At 37.2% G+C, this 17157-nt stretch overlaps 1 protein-coding gene across 1 annotated transcript in view; it reads right to left on the bottom strand.

Moving 5' to 3' along the window:
• ADAM28 (ADAM metallopeptidase domain 28) overlaps positions 1–12087 on the bottom strand; it is a 56299-nt gene extending 44212 nt beyond the window's left edge. Inside the window, exons 1-3 of the mRNA XM_061199418.1 lie at positions 12036–12087; positions 5180–5283; positions 1205–1281 (exon numbers count right to left, since the gene is read on the bottom strand). Of these exons, the coding sequence (XP_061055401.1) occupies positions 1205–1281; positions 5180–5283; positions 12036–12087 (233 nt within the window). The remainder of the gene's footprint in view (positions 1–1204; positions 1282–5179; positions 5284–12035) is intronic.
• Between the last annotated feature and the right edge of the window lie 5070 nt (positions 12088–17157).

Genomic DNA, 17157 nt, shown 5'->3' with positions numbered 1-17157 from the left:
GCGGTGCGCGGGCCTCTCACTATCGCGGCCTCTCTTGTTGCGGAGCACAGGCTCCAGACGCGCAGGCTCAGTAATTGTGGCTCAGGGGCCCGGTTGCTCCGCGGCATGTGGGATCTTCCCGGACCAGGGCTCGAACCCGTGTCCCCTGCATCGGCAGGCAGATTCTCAACCACTGCGCCACCAGGGAAGCCCCTGAATATATTTTTAAAAGAGGCAGGGCAAGGAGAAAAGGAAGTAACTAATATGTATTCTATACCATCTCTATCCTGGCCGCTGGGATAGACCTATTACACATATCATTTAATCATTTCAACAATCCTACCAGATAAATATTACTCTCCTTATTTTTCAGATGAGATTAAACAGTTCAAGTGGCAAAGAATCCTATCCAGATTTGCCTGAATTCAAAGCCTGTACTATTTCCATTGTACCACACTGTTTCCAAACTCTCGACAGTTGTGACTTTTTGCAAAAGGTGATAGTCTATTTGAGGGGAAAAAAAAATCTCGTTGCCCTATATTGAACAATTTAGGGATTAAAAAAGCTTGAATGCATAGAATTAGGGAAAAACCACTTTGGATATAGTCTAGTGATCAAGATCTGGGTGAGAGCTGAGGTAGTGAAATTTGAAAAAGAATGTTGAATTTCAATGAACTGAATGAAGAGAATGAAGGAATACAGGAAAATGTAATGTATAAGAAAATGGAGGGTTAGTGGTTGGCTGGGTAGAAACAGCATTGGCGTTGCAATCAGGGGACCCTGATTCAGTTTTTACCACTGACTTGTTTTTTGGCCCTAGAGTTTATTTAACTTATGTATGTCTTGTTTTTCTGATGAAAATAGTTGCAAATTTTTTTAATATCTAATCTTTCAGTGTTAAAATAACAAAATGCAGTGATGCATGGGGGAGACTTAAAAATCTATGTGCTGCTTCATAGAAGTTGATAAAATATACGTCTGCTCGCACCTCATTCATTGTGTTTTATGACTTCAACTAGCAGAACACTAGTAAACTGTTACCTTACTCAGTGTCTCTACTACTTCAGTACGAACAAATACTCGTGGAAGCCCTTGGGTCAGTTGAGAGTAAAAGATGATTAACCAAGGTTTGTGGGAGTCATAAGTAGTAACAGACTCAATTATCACACTTGCCACATGCTAACTGGCTGTTGGTGAGGATAGTATCAGAAGTAAAGACTCTTACTTGTTTTTCTTCAAGTAAAGCACTGCGATTTTTCCATTAACTGTCATTTCATACTTCAATTCAGTTTCAAATTTTTCCTGCAAAAATGCACAAACACTTACTGGTGATTAAAAACATACACACACAGATTCATTTGGCTATGTCCATCTGTCTCATCATTAGAAAGCAATGCCTGCTTTTCTTTAACAGTGGTCTCTATAGTTCCAAATGTCTGCTTCTGCCTCTTTTAACAAGTCAAACAACTGCCAACTGAATAGACAAATTATCTGAGACCTTTATACAAACCCATCTATCCAGCCAGCCAGCCTCACATTCTACAAAGACGATGTGAGTGCGGGTTATATGCCAGGCACTGTTAAGTTCTGGAAACTGGCCTCTGAGCAGGAAAAATTGGTGCTGACTGTCAGAAAGCTTATAATATTGTGGAAAGACAGGCAATAAACATGAGTTATATGATAAGGGATGTGAATCTGGAAGCAGGGTGGGATGTCTAACATCTTAAGGGCAGGGAAAGGCTTTCTTGAGGAAGGAACATGTAATCTGAGATATGAATTAGCCAGGTGACACAGGGTGGGGAAGTACTGCTATGCACACAGACCCAAAGACCTGCAAGCCTCTCAACTGATGATTTTTGGTCTAGAGGTCTTCTCAAGGCTACATGGAGGGCAGAATATGGACAAAATAACAGGAATCTGTACCCCAAGGCAGGAAGAAGTCATCAGGAAGAAAACATAGTCTCGGGTGTTCAGAAAGAGAAAAAAATGTCACTTCTAGTAAACTGTGTGAAAAAGGAGAACTATTTTAAGTTTAGATTTATATATACAGGAGGAGATAGAGAGGTCTATACAGAAGAATTTTAAAGAAGATGTTATCAGGTACTGAATTCTGACTTTGTTCTATAAAACAGGGTTATTAGCCATGGTGACACGTAATATCTACCAATTCACTGGGAAGTACCAGGACATTGTCGTTATTAAAGAGATCCAATATGGCAGAACAAACGTGACAGAGCACCAGTTATTATGGACTCAGTGATGCTTCCGCTGCTGTGTTACACCTAAGGTCAAGCTTTCTTGTCTCCTCCCTCTCCTGAAGGAGAGAAAAGGACCTGAGCTCATCCAGGGACAATAGAAATTTGAGCCAAGTGAGAAGGAAATTCAAATAAGAGGGGATATATGTATACATATAGCTGATTCATTTTGCTGCACAGTATAAACTAACACAATATTATAAAGCAACTATACTCCAATAAAAATTTTTTAAAATAAAATAAAATTGTTGATAAAAAAAAGAAAGTTAGAGCCATCTGGTCAGAATATTGTGCAGGGATTTGCCATCTCCAAGGTCAGTTATTTCAGCTAAAATTTCCTTTAAGTTTTCAGTTATTGAAGTCTTCTCTGGTGTCAAAAATCTCAGACTATAAATATCCTACATTGTGGGTCTAGATGAGGGGAAGCTGCTATAATTCAGTTCACTTTCATGAATAACAAGAGCTGGAAAAAAGCCTGAGGGTTGAAAACAAACGTCATGGAGAATTGTTGTCACCACTTCTTGTTCAGGCTTAAGAAAGGCCAGATAAAATGAAAATATTAGGAGGATACCAGATATGACCTTCCATACAGAAGAGCCTTCCAGATATCTGTTTTCTGTCAGCAATGGATTTTAGTAGATTTTCAGATAAAATATTATTTGGAGGTTGTTTCAGAAAAGATAATTGGGTAATGGGAGTTTTAGCCAATACTATCATAGAGGGTATGGATGAAAGAAAACAGCAAAGAAGAAAACCAGAGACTATACGAAAGAGGGTGCACTGGGTAATGTTATAACTGTACTTCTCAAGTAGAAGCTCATGGTGGAGAACAATGCCTGCTAATAAGAAGTGTGTCTTATTTGTATTCTATCTAGGTTCTGAGCTATGGGTTGGGAGAGGAAATAGGCACCTTGATTTGGAGAGCTTCCACTAGAAGGAAATGATTTGGAGCCCACTGAGTAAGATTAGCTGGGCACAGGGACATATAAATAAAAATTTCCTCCAGGAAACACCATGGGTAAGGTCTAGTGGGTGGATTGGGACGGTTAGATTCCTGTATGGTTCTGAGATGGAAACAGAACTGTAAAGTCAACATGATGCCTGTGAGTACACAAAGGAAACCCTGTAGCCCAACTATTGTGATAACATACAGTAATCTGAGGCCTCTGAAAGCCCTGGTGGACCTAGCTAAGGCCTGACATTGTTCCCAATAGGGGAAGCATTGTGATGCCAGATATTCTGTTTTAAGGCATGGACCAACAGCAAGATGATTTTGGCCTCTAAGGAAGCATGTGATCTGAAGACTGAATCCTGGGAAGAATAGTGACCACCTTTGGAATGTAAGTTTCAACATCAGGGACCTTGACTGAGAATGTGTTGACTATACATCTATGCAGGTTTATAGGAAATGTATTCCACTTACACTCATTCATTTGTCTATTTGTTTACTTACTCATTTGCTCACTTATTCAACAAACACTTATTCAGGTCTCTTTATGCCATGTATGTAAAATACAATCAAGAATACAATCATGAATCAAATCTTTAAGATTCTGCCTTGGCTGTTAGTGCCTCCTCCAGAAAATTTTTCAGAGGATTACTTCATTCTAGCTCAAATCTTAAGTAATGTGGCCAGATGTGATGAAGTCAGAAAGATGGGCCATGCTCTTGGCATACCTGACAGGTAATGTTGGTGCCTTAGTTCTCTGGTCCAGCAGAGGGCACAGTGGTATAATAATAAGTATAAGAGCCCTCCTCTTCACTGCCTTGAGAAGTGATCAATCCAGACTGAGATCTATGTAGATACAGAGATCCCCTCTGTCCCATGCACTCTAAATTCTAAATGTTTCAAGTAATTGCTAATCAATTATTTGCACAAGGAAGACCAAGAGTCTCAACACAGAAACCACAAAGTTAATTTCTAGGAACTTGGCTTTCACCTCAAAATATTCAGTGAAAAATGTAGCTGGTATTTTTAAGAGACTGCCAGAAAGCATTTGAAGAAAGCCATATTGACAGGGAATCCAATGCATATGGGTCCTATATAAATTTAGCAGAAACATTTTGTTGAGAGACAATTATTTTGGGAAACAGAGTCTACTCTGGGTTCTGTTGCTATACATGTGTTTGCTTTAGAAAAAATAATTTGTGAGGAACTTTGTCCAGTTGGGGAATATGAGCTTCCAGTGAGTTTCATTTTACAATAGGTAGATGTAAAAGTTGTCATTTATGTCTCATTTATTTGTATTTTCCTGGTTCCCAGCAGAAGACTTCCAGGTGTAGGTAATTAGAAAATTGCTGTGGAATGAATCATCATGTTTTAGCTTTCCTCTTTTGATTGAGAATGTGTGTTTTGTCAAGTGGTAAGAATTCTACAAACTTTAATAGCCGACTCTTTTGAAAAAACAGAGGTAAATTTTATGTTCAATTACAGTAATTAATCCTAATTTACTACACATATATGCATTTATTCACCCACACTATTTTATTTTTTACTTCAATTTTAGTGTTCACGGTTTTGTTTGTATGTGTGTATGTATAGATGATAGATAGATAGAGATATATAAAGAGATAGATAAAAGAAGTTGCATCAAATTCTTTAGAAGTAACAGAATAAGTTATAAATTACCATAAATATTTAAAGTTTACCCTCTGTGTGACCTTGGACAGTTAGTTTATTTCAACTGCCAGAACTCTAAAATCAAAATAAAGCTAATAATAGAATGTTGGGTTATCGTGAAGATTAAGAAAGATAAGATAGGTTAAAAAACATACACAAATGTGTGTATGTATATATACAAAAATATGTATATATATCTACATATTAAATATAGTTATATATATGCATATGTGTGTGTGTATATAAATATATATATATGTGTGTGTGTGTGTGTGTGTGTGTGTGTGCGTGTATTCAAAATTCTTTATTAAGTCAAAGGCTGTACCTGTTGACCTGGATCCTTGACCTCTCTTTTATGTAGTGGATGAAGTCTTCTGGGATAAACCACTTCATAGTTTTTCACTCCAGGGAGTTCTTTTATAGAATTTACTGAGCAAAAAAAAAAAAGTTAGAGAAGATTCAACTAAGCAGAACTAACATAGGCTGTTCGGTAGTGGTCACCTTGATTGTATTTCTGATGAATGATGCCACACGCAGGGGCTTTAACTGAGTTATGTGAGAGAGTTATAAAAGTGCAGACACCAGAAAAGATCAACAAAATCAGAAACCCACTCTTCCTCTCAGATCTTTAATCTATATCTTCAGATGTTTTCCCATTGAAAGTTTACCGGTGTTTCTCAGCTTAGTGAACATATTTCTTTGGAATTTTCCCGCTTCTCTTTACCACTTTGTGTCCCCTAGGGGAAGGTAGCAAACGGTACAGGCAAAAGCCAGGACAGGAGAACAGAAGCCAAACTAATCCTCTAAGAAGCTAATCAGTGTCAGAATAATCAAGTTGAAGCACTCTGAAGCTACACAGTGTCATAAAAATGAAATAACTAATGGATGTCATTTCAGATTCTAATATATTTTTCTTGGGTTTTCCAACAGCAATATTTTACACTAATGAAAGAAACAAAATCAGTAAGAAAAGGCTCTAAAATCAGCACCATAGAGTGGGCTGACTTTTGCAGTACAGACATACCTTCATTTTTTGAATACAAAACATGAAAAGTATGAAACTTGGAGAAGCAGACAATTAGAACACTAGGACTGGCCTGGAAGGAAAACTTCTGAACCTGCAGTTATATTGAAAGAGAATTGGAAAGATTCAACCTACTATTGGCATCTTGAATTCTCATTTCAATGCTGTTTCTAGAAGTTATTTTTTTTAGAGAAATTCAGTTTTCCCAAAGCTGACGCTGAATTTTCTATTTGCTTTTTTATTTGCCCACATGGTCCAGTCCCTGCTCTGTATAAAGAAGTGCCTGAGGAAATGTCAACAGACCAGCTCTTTAGAGGTTAAGGGGCTGCAGATCCACAGAGAATGTAGGTACAGGGGAACAGGGATCCACAGTATGGCCCCAACCCAGCGGTGTCCTAACTGGAACTGGAAAGGCTTTAAATGACTAGAGAGTAATTCTAGCTCATTAAAATAGGCAAACCTAAATTCTATGGTAATATAAATATATGTGACTGGGGTTGATCTTTTAGCAAATAAAACAGTATTTTTCATTAGTCACCTTGCATGAATGTACACTTATCCCAGTGATGCCCCAGAGAATAAATGCTTATTTTTTCAAAGTTTCTTCCGAAACTAAAGTAGAAACTTTTCAAAATTCCTAGTGATATCGATTTTCTTTTATCATTTTAGGATGGCTTTCATTCATCTGACCATTCAAGAGCCATTTGCATCTAACTTTGAAGAATAGAAAAAGTGATTTAATTTGCTAAAAGCTCACTGGGTCAAAAATGGAGTGTTAAAGTGATGAAATGGCGTTTCTTTCACTGGCTCAAGATTTACTGTTAAAAATAATTCAAAAACACTTAAAGCCATGGCATCAACACTAGACTACATTAACTCTGGGTTTAGTTTGGGTTTTTTAATTGTGAAAAGAGGGGGCAGATTAAATGATCTTGAAGAACAATTCAAGTAGTCTACAATTTTATGCAAATAAATACAGAATCTCCAGTGATCTCTTTGAATAGGTGACGATCATTTCAATAATGTTCTAATCAGAACCTTGTGATAAAATGTCGCATTACACAGTCACACTTCAAGAATTACATCACAAGTTCCCTCAGTCACTTACTTCTTGCTGTTATAGAGCTAATCACTGGGCATCTTTTATTTCTATTTAATTAATTTTTGGTAGAGAAAAATAATAACGTTAGTTTTAAAACAATAAACGAGGTTCAAAAGCCTAAAGGAACAGTAAATCAGTCATTTTCTTTCCATCGAGTGAAAATTGTCCTAATTATCATAATTATTTCAAAATAATAGGATGCCAAGAGTAAGAAAATTACTCTTGCCAGAAATTAACTGATGGTAGCAACACAATTCCGTACAGTCTCCTGTTGCTCTCTAAGTACACCATAAGGCACCCACATGCTGTCTGTAGGACTGTGCTCAATCAATGCAATTAGTCCCATTAATATGGAGCTCATGAAGCCATATATTCACCAACACTGCAACCAGAGTAACTCTTCTTAAAATGCTGCATGAAACACACATTATTCTGATGGGAAATATTAGTCCAAGCTGCCCTCAGTTCATAAAATAATAACTACCCAACTAATTCTTTTTATAAAAGCAGAAAGGGATAACACTCACATGTTCCCCATCAGAAGTGGTGAGAAGGGGACAGGCCAATCCAACCAACACAAGTTTTCTCTGATATACACATTGATCTCCATGCCTCTAGTTAGTACCTAAATGCTAATGTTTCCCAATTGACTATGAAATATGGAGTCTAAACATGTAAATCAGTGGAGAAATTTCTTTCCAACTCTTTGATGGCCAAGCACTTCCAAATGGCAACCAAAACAAATCAATGAATAAACTAAACCAGAATATTTTTGAAAAGGCCTCCAGCAACCTCTCACTTTCTTCAGTTTGAAGTGAACAGATTTCCAGCTTTTCACATTCTTGCAACAGGGTACATTCTCTAAAGATAACAGATAGAATTTCCCTTAATGACCCTTCTTTTTCTGAAACCAAGAAGGCCCTGAAAGAATGAGATTTGAGATACAACAAACTATACAGCAGTTAAAGAGAGGCAATAGACCTAAGTGTTGTTTGGCTCATTCATCCTAAAGTGTGATGGTGCAGTCTCCTCCCAGCTGAATAACAGCAGACTAATTATTTTGAGGCCTGTGGAACAAACACAACTTACTGTCATCCAGGGATTACACAAATCTGAGATGAAACACAATATGTTTCTACTAATTCATTTTAATACTTGCTTTTCTCTCTCCCACAGAACTCACAGGATGGATTAGTTTTGACTAGCAAAACCAGATCAAGAAAAAGAAAACTGTTATTTGGCTTTGGGTTAGATAATTATTTTCACTGTTTATTAGTTTTAGAAAAGTTAAATCTTTGGGGGGGCAGTACTTTTAAACACTTTTTATTTGGCAATAATTTCAAATGTATACAAGAATTGCAAGAATAGGAATAGTACAAATAACGCCTTTATATCCTTCACCCAGATTTACCTAATTCACAGATTTACCCTTTTGCCAACATGTTCATGAGTGACAAATAAAGTATTCTTGTAAGCCACCGAAATTTTGAGTTTGTTGTCACTGAGATTTTGAATATTCTCAGTCTCTCACATATATACATATGTGTATATACACATACATATGTATATAAATATACATACATATACACACAATTTTTTCTAACCATTTGAGGATGAGTTACACTACATACGTCATGGTCCTTTACCCCTACAAACTTGAGTATTTCCTAAGTATAAGAATATTCTCTTACACAATCATAGCACAGCTCTCAAATTTAAGAAATTTAACACGGAGCCAGTACTTTTATCTAATCTACCATCTGTATTCCAGTTTTGTCAATTGACCAAATAATATCCTTTATAGCATTTTCCCCATTCCAGTGCAGGGTCCACTCTAGGGTCAGGTATTTTATCTAGTTTTCATGTCTCTTTACTCTCTTTTAATCTGGAAACTTCTCTCCTTCCTTCCTCCCTCCCTTCATCCTTCCTTCCAACCGTTCTCTTTCTTTCTTTCTCTTTCTTCCTTCCTCTATCTCTCTTTCTCTCTCTGCCTTCCTCCCTCTGTCTTTAGAAAAGTTAAATCTTGTTGACAAGATTAATATACCAGACATTAGTCTGGATGGCTACTTTATTTTTTAATGTGTTTGGAGCCATTTTAGAGTTTAGCTCCTTTGTACGTAATACTGATATTTCCATTTTTCCTCAAATCTGTTCAAAACTGTTGAAAGCAATGTCTTTTCAAGCTAAACACATGATGTTAAGCCCTGAATCAGGGTTTATGCAATGACATGGACTTAAGTTCTGGGATTCTCTGTACCCCATCAAACTATCTGGTGATTTTAAACTTCATGCAGTAAAAGTGAGTACAAACACTAAGGGAAAAAACACATCCTAATTACGTCTATCACTTTGGCTCTAAAGATCAAATTACATATACTCTTTGGGGTTATGAAGACAGGAAGAAATAGCAATTTGAAATAAAATAATTTCAAAAAGTACTGTACCGCCTGGATATTCTGCTGAAGTAAAGAAATTTCTCCTTACTTCTTCACCCCCAAGCACCTGTCACATTCTTTAAATTTTTTTCCCTTTCCTACAATGAAATCTTATAAGTTATTTTTCTCAGGGGATTGTAAAGCTCATTACAAACAGTTGGCCTGATTTGACCTCATTTTTTAATTTCCTGTATGTAAGAACTGGGCAGAAGTCATGGTTGGAGGGGCACATACTTATTCTCTGGATGATGGGGTCAGAGAAACAAAATAAGGAGGAGATGGGAAAATGGAAATTGCTTTACGTCTTACATTTCAGTGGGTATTTCATTTCGGGGTTATTTCAGTGATCATGTAGACATTCCTTTGTTTTTTTGGCTGTGTTGGGTCTTGGTTGCTGCATGCGGGCTTTCTCTAGTTGTGGTGAGCAGGGGCTAGTCTTCGTTGTGGTGCGTGGCCTTCTTATTGCCGTGGCTTCTCTTGTTGCAGAGCATGGGCTCTAAGCGCGTGGGCTTCAGTAGTTGTGGCACGTGGGCTCAGTAGTTGTGGCTCACAGGCTTAGTTGCTCTGCGGCATGTGGGATCTACCAGACCAGGGCTCGAACCCGTGTCCCCTGAATTGGCAGACGGATTCATGGAGACATTCTTGAAAATACACGATGGAAAATAAAAGAGAGGGGGCAGCTTTCTGTTCCAGATGGAAGATAAGTTGGACTTAAGTTCAACAGAAAGGCAGCTTTCTGTTCGTCCCCCCGTCCTCTCAAAAGCCACTTCAGAACCTCTGTCCCCTTCTCACCAAGTATTCAGAGATGTCACACTTTGAGACAACCTCTAAAACTGTTTTGTCTCTTGGGGCAAATGATGTGAATGCAAAGACAGGAGAACAGAACCAGTTGGTATGCCCAAATTCACCGAAAAGGCTATAATGTGGGTCGACCCCACTGGTAGCTATGTTATTCTGTTAACAGATCCAGCTTGATCTTTATGCTGTTGTGTATGGCTAGTACACAAACAATTCATATGTTTCAACTAAGCAAAGTGTCCCAGAGAGTGTTCAGTGATCCTACTTTTGGAGAATGTAGGGAAAGAAGATTTCTATTAACTTTGACTCAAAAAATAGGAATTTTAAGTCAATAATTTAAATTCCTAGCACAGTTCTATACCAAAAGATATTAAGTAAAACTTTCCCAGGTCTGAAAAACAAATCAGAAACCAGCGTAAAAGGAAAGTCGCTTTTAGTGACAAAGTACTGAGTGGGCAAAAGGGGTAGGAGAATATTTCCCTACCTAACCCCATCCTTCTTGTTGATAATTTGTTCCCATTTCTAGGTCCCGGCAAACATTCTAAAGCCCAGGAAAAGGTTTACCAGGGAAGGAGTCTCACGCACTGAAGCTAACGTGCTGACTTCAATAAGCTCTCGAAGTAGAAATAAACAAAGGAAATGTGTTAGCCAATCTAATTTAACCAAAATCTAATTGGAGAATTCATCAGCGATGGAGAGACATGCTAGATATAATTGATTATTAGGAAGTAATATTACTCTACTTTTGAATTCTTAAACTAAAAATTGCTGCTCGCCATATGGTACTTCAAGAATGAAGTCACTAGCCACTGCAGTAGTTGACCTTCAACACACAGCCTGAAACAGGAGTTCAGGGCCAGCAAAGATCAGAAATGAGACACTCTGTACTCTGGGAAAAACTGGCAGAACAGACCTTCAGATAATTAGATACTTTTAGGAGAAGATGTTATGAACCCAATTTCTTGCATTTTCTCATATCTAGAAAAGCTCTAAAATTATTAATGGAGACATCCACTCACTGTGACTAGCAGAAACCTCCTGCCAAAATGTATGCTTGATTCCATGGATCCCCCTTCAACAAAACACATAATACTGATCTCCCTACCCTACTTCTTCTGAACAGTTCCTCAGAGTTATCTGAGAGGTTGTCTCCCAGGCTATAGTCCTCATTTTGCCCCAAATAAAACTTCACTCACAACTCTCACATTGTGCTTTTTTTTTTTTTTTGGTCGACAAATGTTTGCTCTAACCAGCAAAATGGAAGTGAATGATCAACATAAGTTCAACGGCAACATTGTTTTGATCAAGTAATATCACAGTGCTTTATAAACATGAAATGGGTCCACTACTTATTTCTAATTTATCATCACCAATAATGAAAGGACTAAATATAAAAATGTGATTGAAAGGAATAGGACGAATCAAACTGGCCCCAATAATAACAGATACTTTCTGAAGCCTTCTGTACCGCAATAACCAGTCAAATCTGCCTCATCTTAACTGCTCTAAAAACTGACAAGGTTGATTTTGGTGCATTCCATTCTTTGATGCAAAGATCACATTCATTGTTTAAATGATGCTGAATGAAATTTCCCCTTTGATTTCTAAGTGTTCTCAAATCAGACGTGTAAATATTGATTCAAGAAGTCTGCTTGCCTCTCCTTTACACTGAGTGTTTAAATCAGTCAGAGCCCCCCAAAACAACAAATTAAACCGGCTCAACTGGGTAGTAAAATTGGTTAAAAAAAAATACTGGGAGAAGATGAAAAGCAGTCAGTTCCCTGGGTATTTAACAGAACCTGAAAAGGAGTTAAACACCTACCCGGAAGTGGAGAAAGGAGGAAAGTGGTTGTCAAAAGGAGCCCTCGCCACATGCTGGGGGATCCCAGGAGCCTGGTGTCTGTCCTTCTGTCTCAAGCAGACGTGCGCTGCTGGGTCTGAACCTTCCTCTCAAGTGAGACAGAATGAAACCTCAGGGCTCATTCTTGTCTCTGCTTCAGGAAGTGTTTACTAAAGGTGTTGCACAACCTCAGAGCTATGGTCCTGTGACAATGGCACAGCAGGCGGAAGTTCTGGCCACAGTCTGGCTCTAAGATCCCTTGATCCTACGCTATTGTTTCTCTTTCTTTCTTCCCCATATTCCCCACTCAGAAGTAGTACATTTCCAATAAAATACTATATTCCAATAAGCCACTGCAATAGTGGCTTCAATGTAGCTTGATAAATGTGTGTGTTTATTATGTGTATAATAAATATATGTGTATGTACACACTACTATATATAAAATAGATAACCAGCAAGGACCTACTGTATAGCACAGGGAACTATACTCAGTATTTTGTAATGACCTATAAAGGAAAAGAATCTGAAAAAGTATATATATTTGTGTATATATATATATACACATATATACATGTATATATAAAAGTATATACATATATACACATATATACATGTATATATAAAAGTATATATATATATATGTAGCTGAATCACTTTGCAGACCCCTAAAACTAACACAACACTGTAAATCAACTATACTTCAATAAAAAAATGAATAAATAAAAATTTTAAAAATAAAAAGCAAAATAAATAAATACATGTATATGTATTTATATATGTATTTGCTATGTTGGCAAAAATGTATTGAGAAGGTTATCCTCTCACACATACATGTGGTTCAGTGAAGCAATTTCTGATCCAATCCCATTATTATATAAAATTCTCTTTTCCAATTATTTTGTATCCTTAGCCTGTTCTTCCACAATGGTGATCTCAGGGAGCTTGAACTATCATGAAATAAGAATGTAGGACTCTATAAGCTCAAGGTTTTTTAGCTCCCCAAGGGTATTCGTATCATCAATAACAACCAAGAGAAGGGGGTTGGGGCAAGCCTCTAAGCCTCAAAAAATGTAATTTCCAGGAAAATTTCAGGAGTTGTCACAGGTGGTAGTGAGTCTAAGTTGGCATGCCCAGATATCACACAGTATAGCTAATTAAATAGCTAATATTAATTAGAGCTGCTTACTAAGTTCCAGGTCCTTTATACTTATTATCATATTGATTCTTATGATACTCCTGTGTGATAAATATCATCTTACCCATACTTTGTATATGAAAAAAATTGGGGTTTAAAAAGATAAAAAATTCAGAAGATTAAGACTGTTTTCCTCATTTTATAGAATACAAAGAGTAAGCAACTTGCCCAAAGTTACCTAGTTAGTTAAGTGGTAGGAGTGGAATTTGGACCTGGTGTTGTCTGATCTCCTACTCACAGACTCTAATGCTTCCTACTTATGGAGTTGATTTATACACCCAGTTATATTTCTGTTGAGAAATAAATATACAATTCCTACTAAAAAACCCTGAAGTATTATTACAAAACCCATTCCTGGTCCACTAAAATTATGCATCATTTTATGGATTCTGAAGCACATTCTTATACTAGTGATTGCAATGAAAAGGGATATCTCTAAATGATAATACACATATTGGCCAACAAGCATAAGGGAATTTTTTTAATCTAGTTATTGAACATTTCAGCCATCAGGATTGGGAATCTCACAGGTGTCTTGTCTCTTCCATCCAAGTTCTACTGGTTTTTTTTTTCAGGGAACAGAAAGAATACATCTGCTTTTAAATGATTACATGGTTTTTCTCCATTAATTCTGTACACATTCATTAGTATCTTATGCGTAGGACACTGAGGTCATGACTGAAAACACAATCATTTTCTTTGAGATGCTTACAGTCTGGTGAGGCAGATAGGCAAGAACGGTTACCATGAAGTTGTGCAAAGTGAGTACTATCCGTATATCACAGTACCTTGTGTTTAGTGCTATGATAGATTTAGGCATAGAGGTCAGAGGTCAGAGGTGACCTCTATGCCAAAATCCTAGCAGGGCAGGGAAGGCTTCCTGTAGGCAAGAACAATGAGATCAATGAAGAACCAACTGTGAGAAGAAGTGAGGAGGATGCCTCGTAACACATTAGTTTATGGCTGGTAATGTTTTGGTGTTTTTGGAGCAAAGAGTGCCTGGGGGAATGGGAAGATGTTGTTGTGATATCAGCACAGGATCTTGAGTGGGAAAATACAGGTTCAAGTTCTTACTCTGCCACTTGCTTTATTACACTGGGAATATAACTTTCTCTTAAATCTTGATTATGGGCAAAGTTAAGTTCCAAAGTCATGTAGCAAATAACTTCCAGCATTCTACTTCACTGGACTTTATAAGGATCAGATGATAATATACATTTGAAAAGCGTTTGTAAAATGTTTACTTTATCCTCTATTCTACACAAATTTCTCTTAGTTAAATGTCACCTAAAAAGAGGATTCTAACAAGATGATCCATTTGAACCATTTGATTAAAAATAGGAATGAAATCTGATCTGGATACAGGTAAGAACATTACCACTTTGAACTGGTGTTCCAGATTGTGTAGTTCCTATGCTTTGTAATGTATAAGACACTTGTAAAGCCCCTTCCCTTTAATATATGCATGATGCCATTTGAAGTGCATTGTATGTGGTGTCGCTAGTTCCTATTAAAATTTTTCGATGTAGGTATCAACAACTCTAAGTTACATATGCAGAAACTGAGGTCCACATGTATTAAGGGAGTTTTTGCAGGGACTCCAGCAGTGTGTAGCTTATGAAGGATTGTTTTTTGGTAGCGTTGGAGTTACTCAGATCCTGCTCCATCCTTCAGGGCCACAGTTCACTGGGAGATGATTATCAGAAAAAGAAAATCCTTTAGGGATGCTGGCTGGGAAAGATTGATAGTGAAAGGACCCCCACAGCACCAAGCAGGAGACAGACAATGAGGATCAATGTATCCGGGAGGATCTGGTCTTGAGCTCTGCCTTTTCATTGATGCTTTGGGAAGTGTTTCTTGGAGCAGAGTATCTGTACCACAATAGGATACCCTCTCTTCTTATTTTCCTCCCTGCTGCACACCTCAAAAAAGAAACTTCTGGAGAAACAGATATAGATAAATGGGTAGGGGAGGTGTTCAAGGTTTAAAACACTTTATCTTTACCTCTTAGGAGTAGGTGCACCTAAAACTGGGAGTGGGATCATGGGAAAAAAAGGACCCAATTATGGGTAGGTTACTAAGACTCATAGATTGTATCTGATTTAATAAATATAATCGTTCTGCTGTGTTCTCTGTATGTTTATGTCATTCAAGGCTTTCAAAATTTCTTCAATAGTAATTATTTAGAATCATCAAATCATATGAATGAGAGATCAAGTCTTGAACTCTGCCCAAGATGGGTTCTCACTGAAGCTCCAGGAAGATCTTACTGTCACTGTTTCACCTCCCAGGACCATTATAGCTCTGTCCCTATTCACTAAGGGCGAAGAGGAATAGCACACATGGAAGACTGTATTTTTCCTCAAAAGAACTTCACAAAAATCTCTTTTCAGCCCAGAATTCTCACTATTCTTTCTGCTTTCCATTCTGATTAGTTCAAAGAACATCACATAGAAAAAAGACCAAATGATGTTAGTATTGGAACTGGGAGAAAAGGATGATTCAGTCACCACCTACCTGATGCCACTCAGACCAAGGGGATGCAAAGTCTTCTTAGCAGGAAGAGAGAAAGGAGCAAATGCTTACTGTGTGATTAGAATGGGCCAGTTGCTTTCTAGTAACATGAATCATCTTCACCACAACCTAGAACCTAGAGAAGGAAGTGTCATTGAATTATCAAAGACTTGATATTGATCTTTTCTTTTTTTTTTTTTGGCCGCTCGGCTTGCGGGATCTTAGTTCCCTGACCAGGGATCGAACCTGCACCCCCTGCAGCAGAAGTGTGGAGTCTTAACCACTGGACCCCCAAAGAAGTCCCAGTATTGATCTTTTCTGAGCATGTGTGACAAATCTTAGGACCACTGGGTGTAGGATCTTTCTTCAATATGTTTTTATTTAATTAAAACATTACTACACTGCTATGCTCTTACAAATTGCTTCTGGAACAGAGAGGTACCGTTCCTTCAACCCAAAGACACACTACAGGGTCAGTGAATACTGAGGCACCACCTTTGTTTTTCCCTGTGCCCAGAAGTGAACTACACAGAGCTGGCACTGAGTAAATTAAATAGCTTCCAGAGATGCTATTAAAGGATATGTTGTAGAGCATAAGGAACTCAGGCGTTAACACGGCTGAATACATTCCTTCTGCCTGCTCTATACACATACTATACACATGTTGAAAATTTATTGGATCACATCTCTATAACAGAACAAACAAAAATACAAACTTAGAGTTTAAAGGAAGACAGACTGGTCATCAAATTCAAGATTTTAAAATTTTTTCTATTTTAAACAAGTAATTCAACCACTGAGAATCACTCTAAGAAAATTGTCTGAAATATAAAATGGGTTTTATGCATCAAGATGTTAATCACATTATCTATAAGGAATAAAACTAAGACTAAATATCCAAAAATAAAAAGATGGGCATATAGTCAACTACATACCTACTCAATGAAATATTAAACCACTTACAATGAAATTTAATATTATGGGAAATCTTAACATTATAATATTGGAACAAAACTGAAGCCACAAATTTATATACAAAATGATCACAACTACATAAAAATTTCAAAAACCTATTTGGAGTAAAAAAAAAAAGCAAAAAAATTCCCAAATATTTAGGGAGGTGTTTCTGTATGTGCTGGCAAGATGAGTGTTTTTACCTCTTTTCTTTCTGTATTTCTTAATTTTTAAATAGTGGTTGCTATTATTTTTATAATTTAAAAATTACATAAAGTAAACACAAAAATCAAAATATTTTCCAAAACTATAGACAGACCTATTCTCCCCTAAACTGAGCTCTCCTTGAGGATACATATTAGTCATCATTGCACCCTCAAGACCCCAACATAGTGCTTAGAAAATAGTAGCTAATGAATATATGTTTGCACACTGATTT

This window comes from Eubalaena glacialis, chromosome 9, assembly GCF_028564815.1.
Source record: "Eubalaena glacialis isolate mEubGla1 chromosome 9, mEubGla1.1.hap2.+ XY, whole genome shotgun sequence".
Lineage (NCBI taxonomy): Eukaryota > Metazoa > Chordata > Mammalia > Artiodactyla > Balaenidae > Eubalaena > Eubalaena glacialis.
The sequence above is the reverse complement of the archived record's forward strand: the minus strand, read 5'-3'. Positions and strand labels throughout refer to the sequence as shown.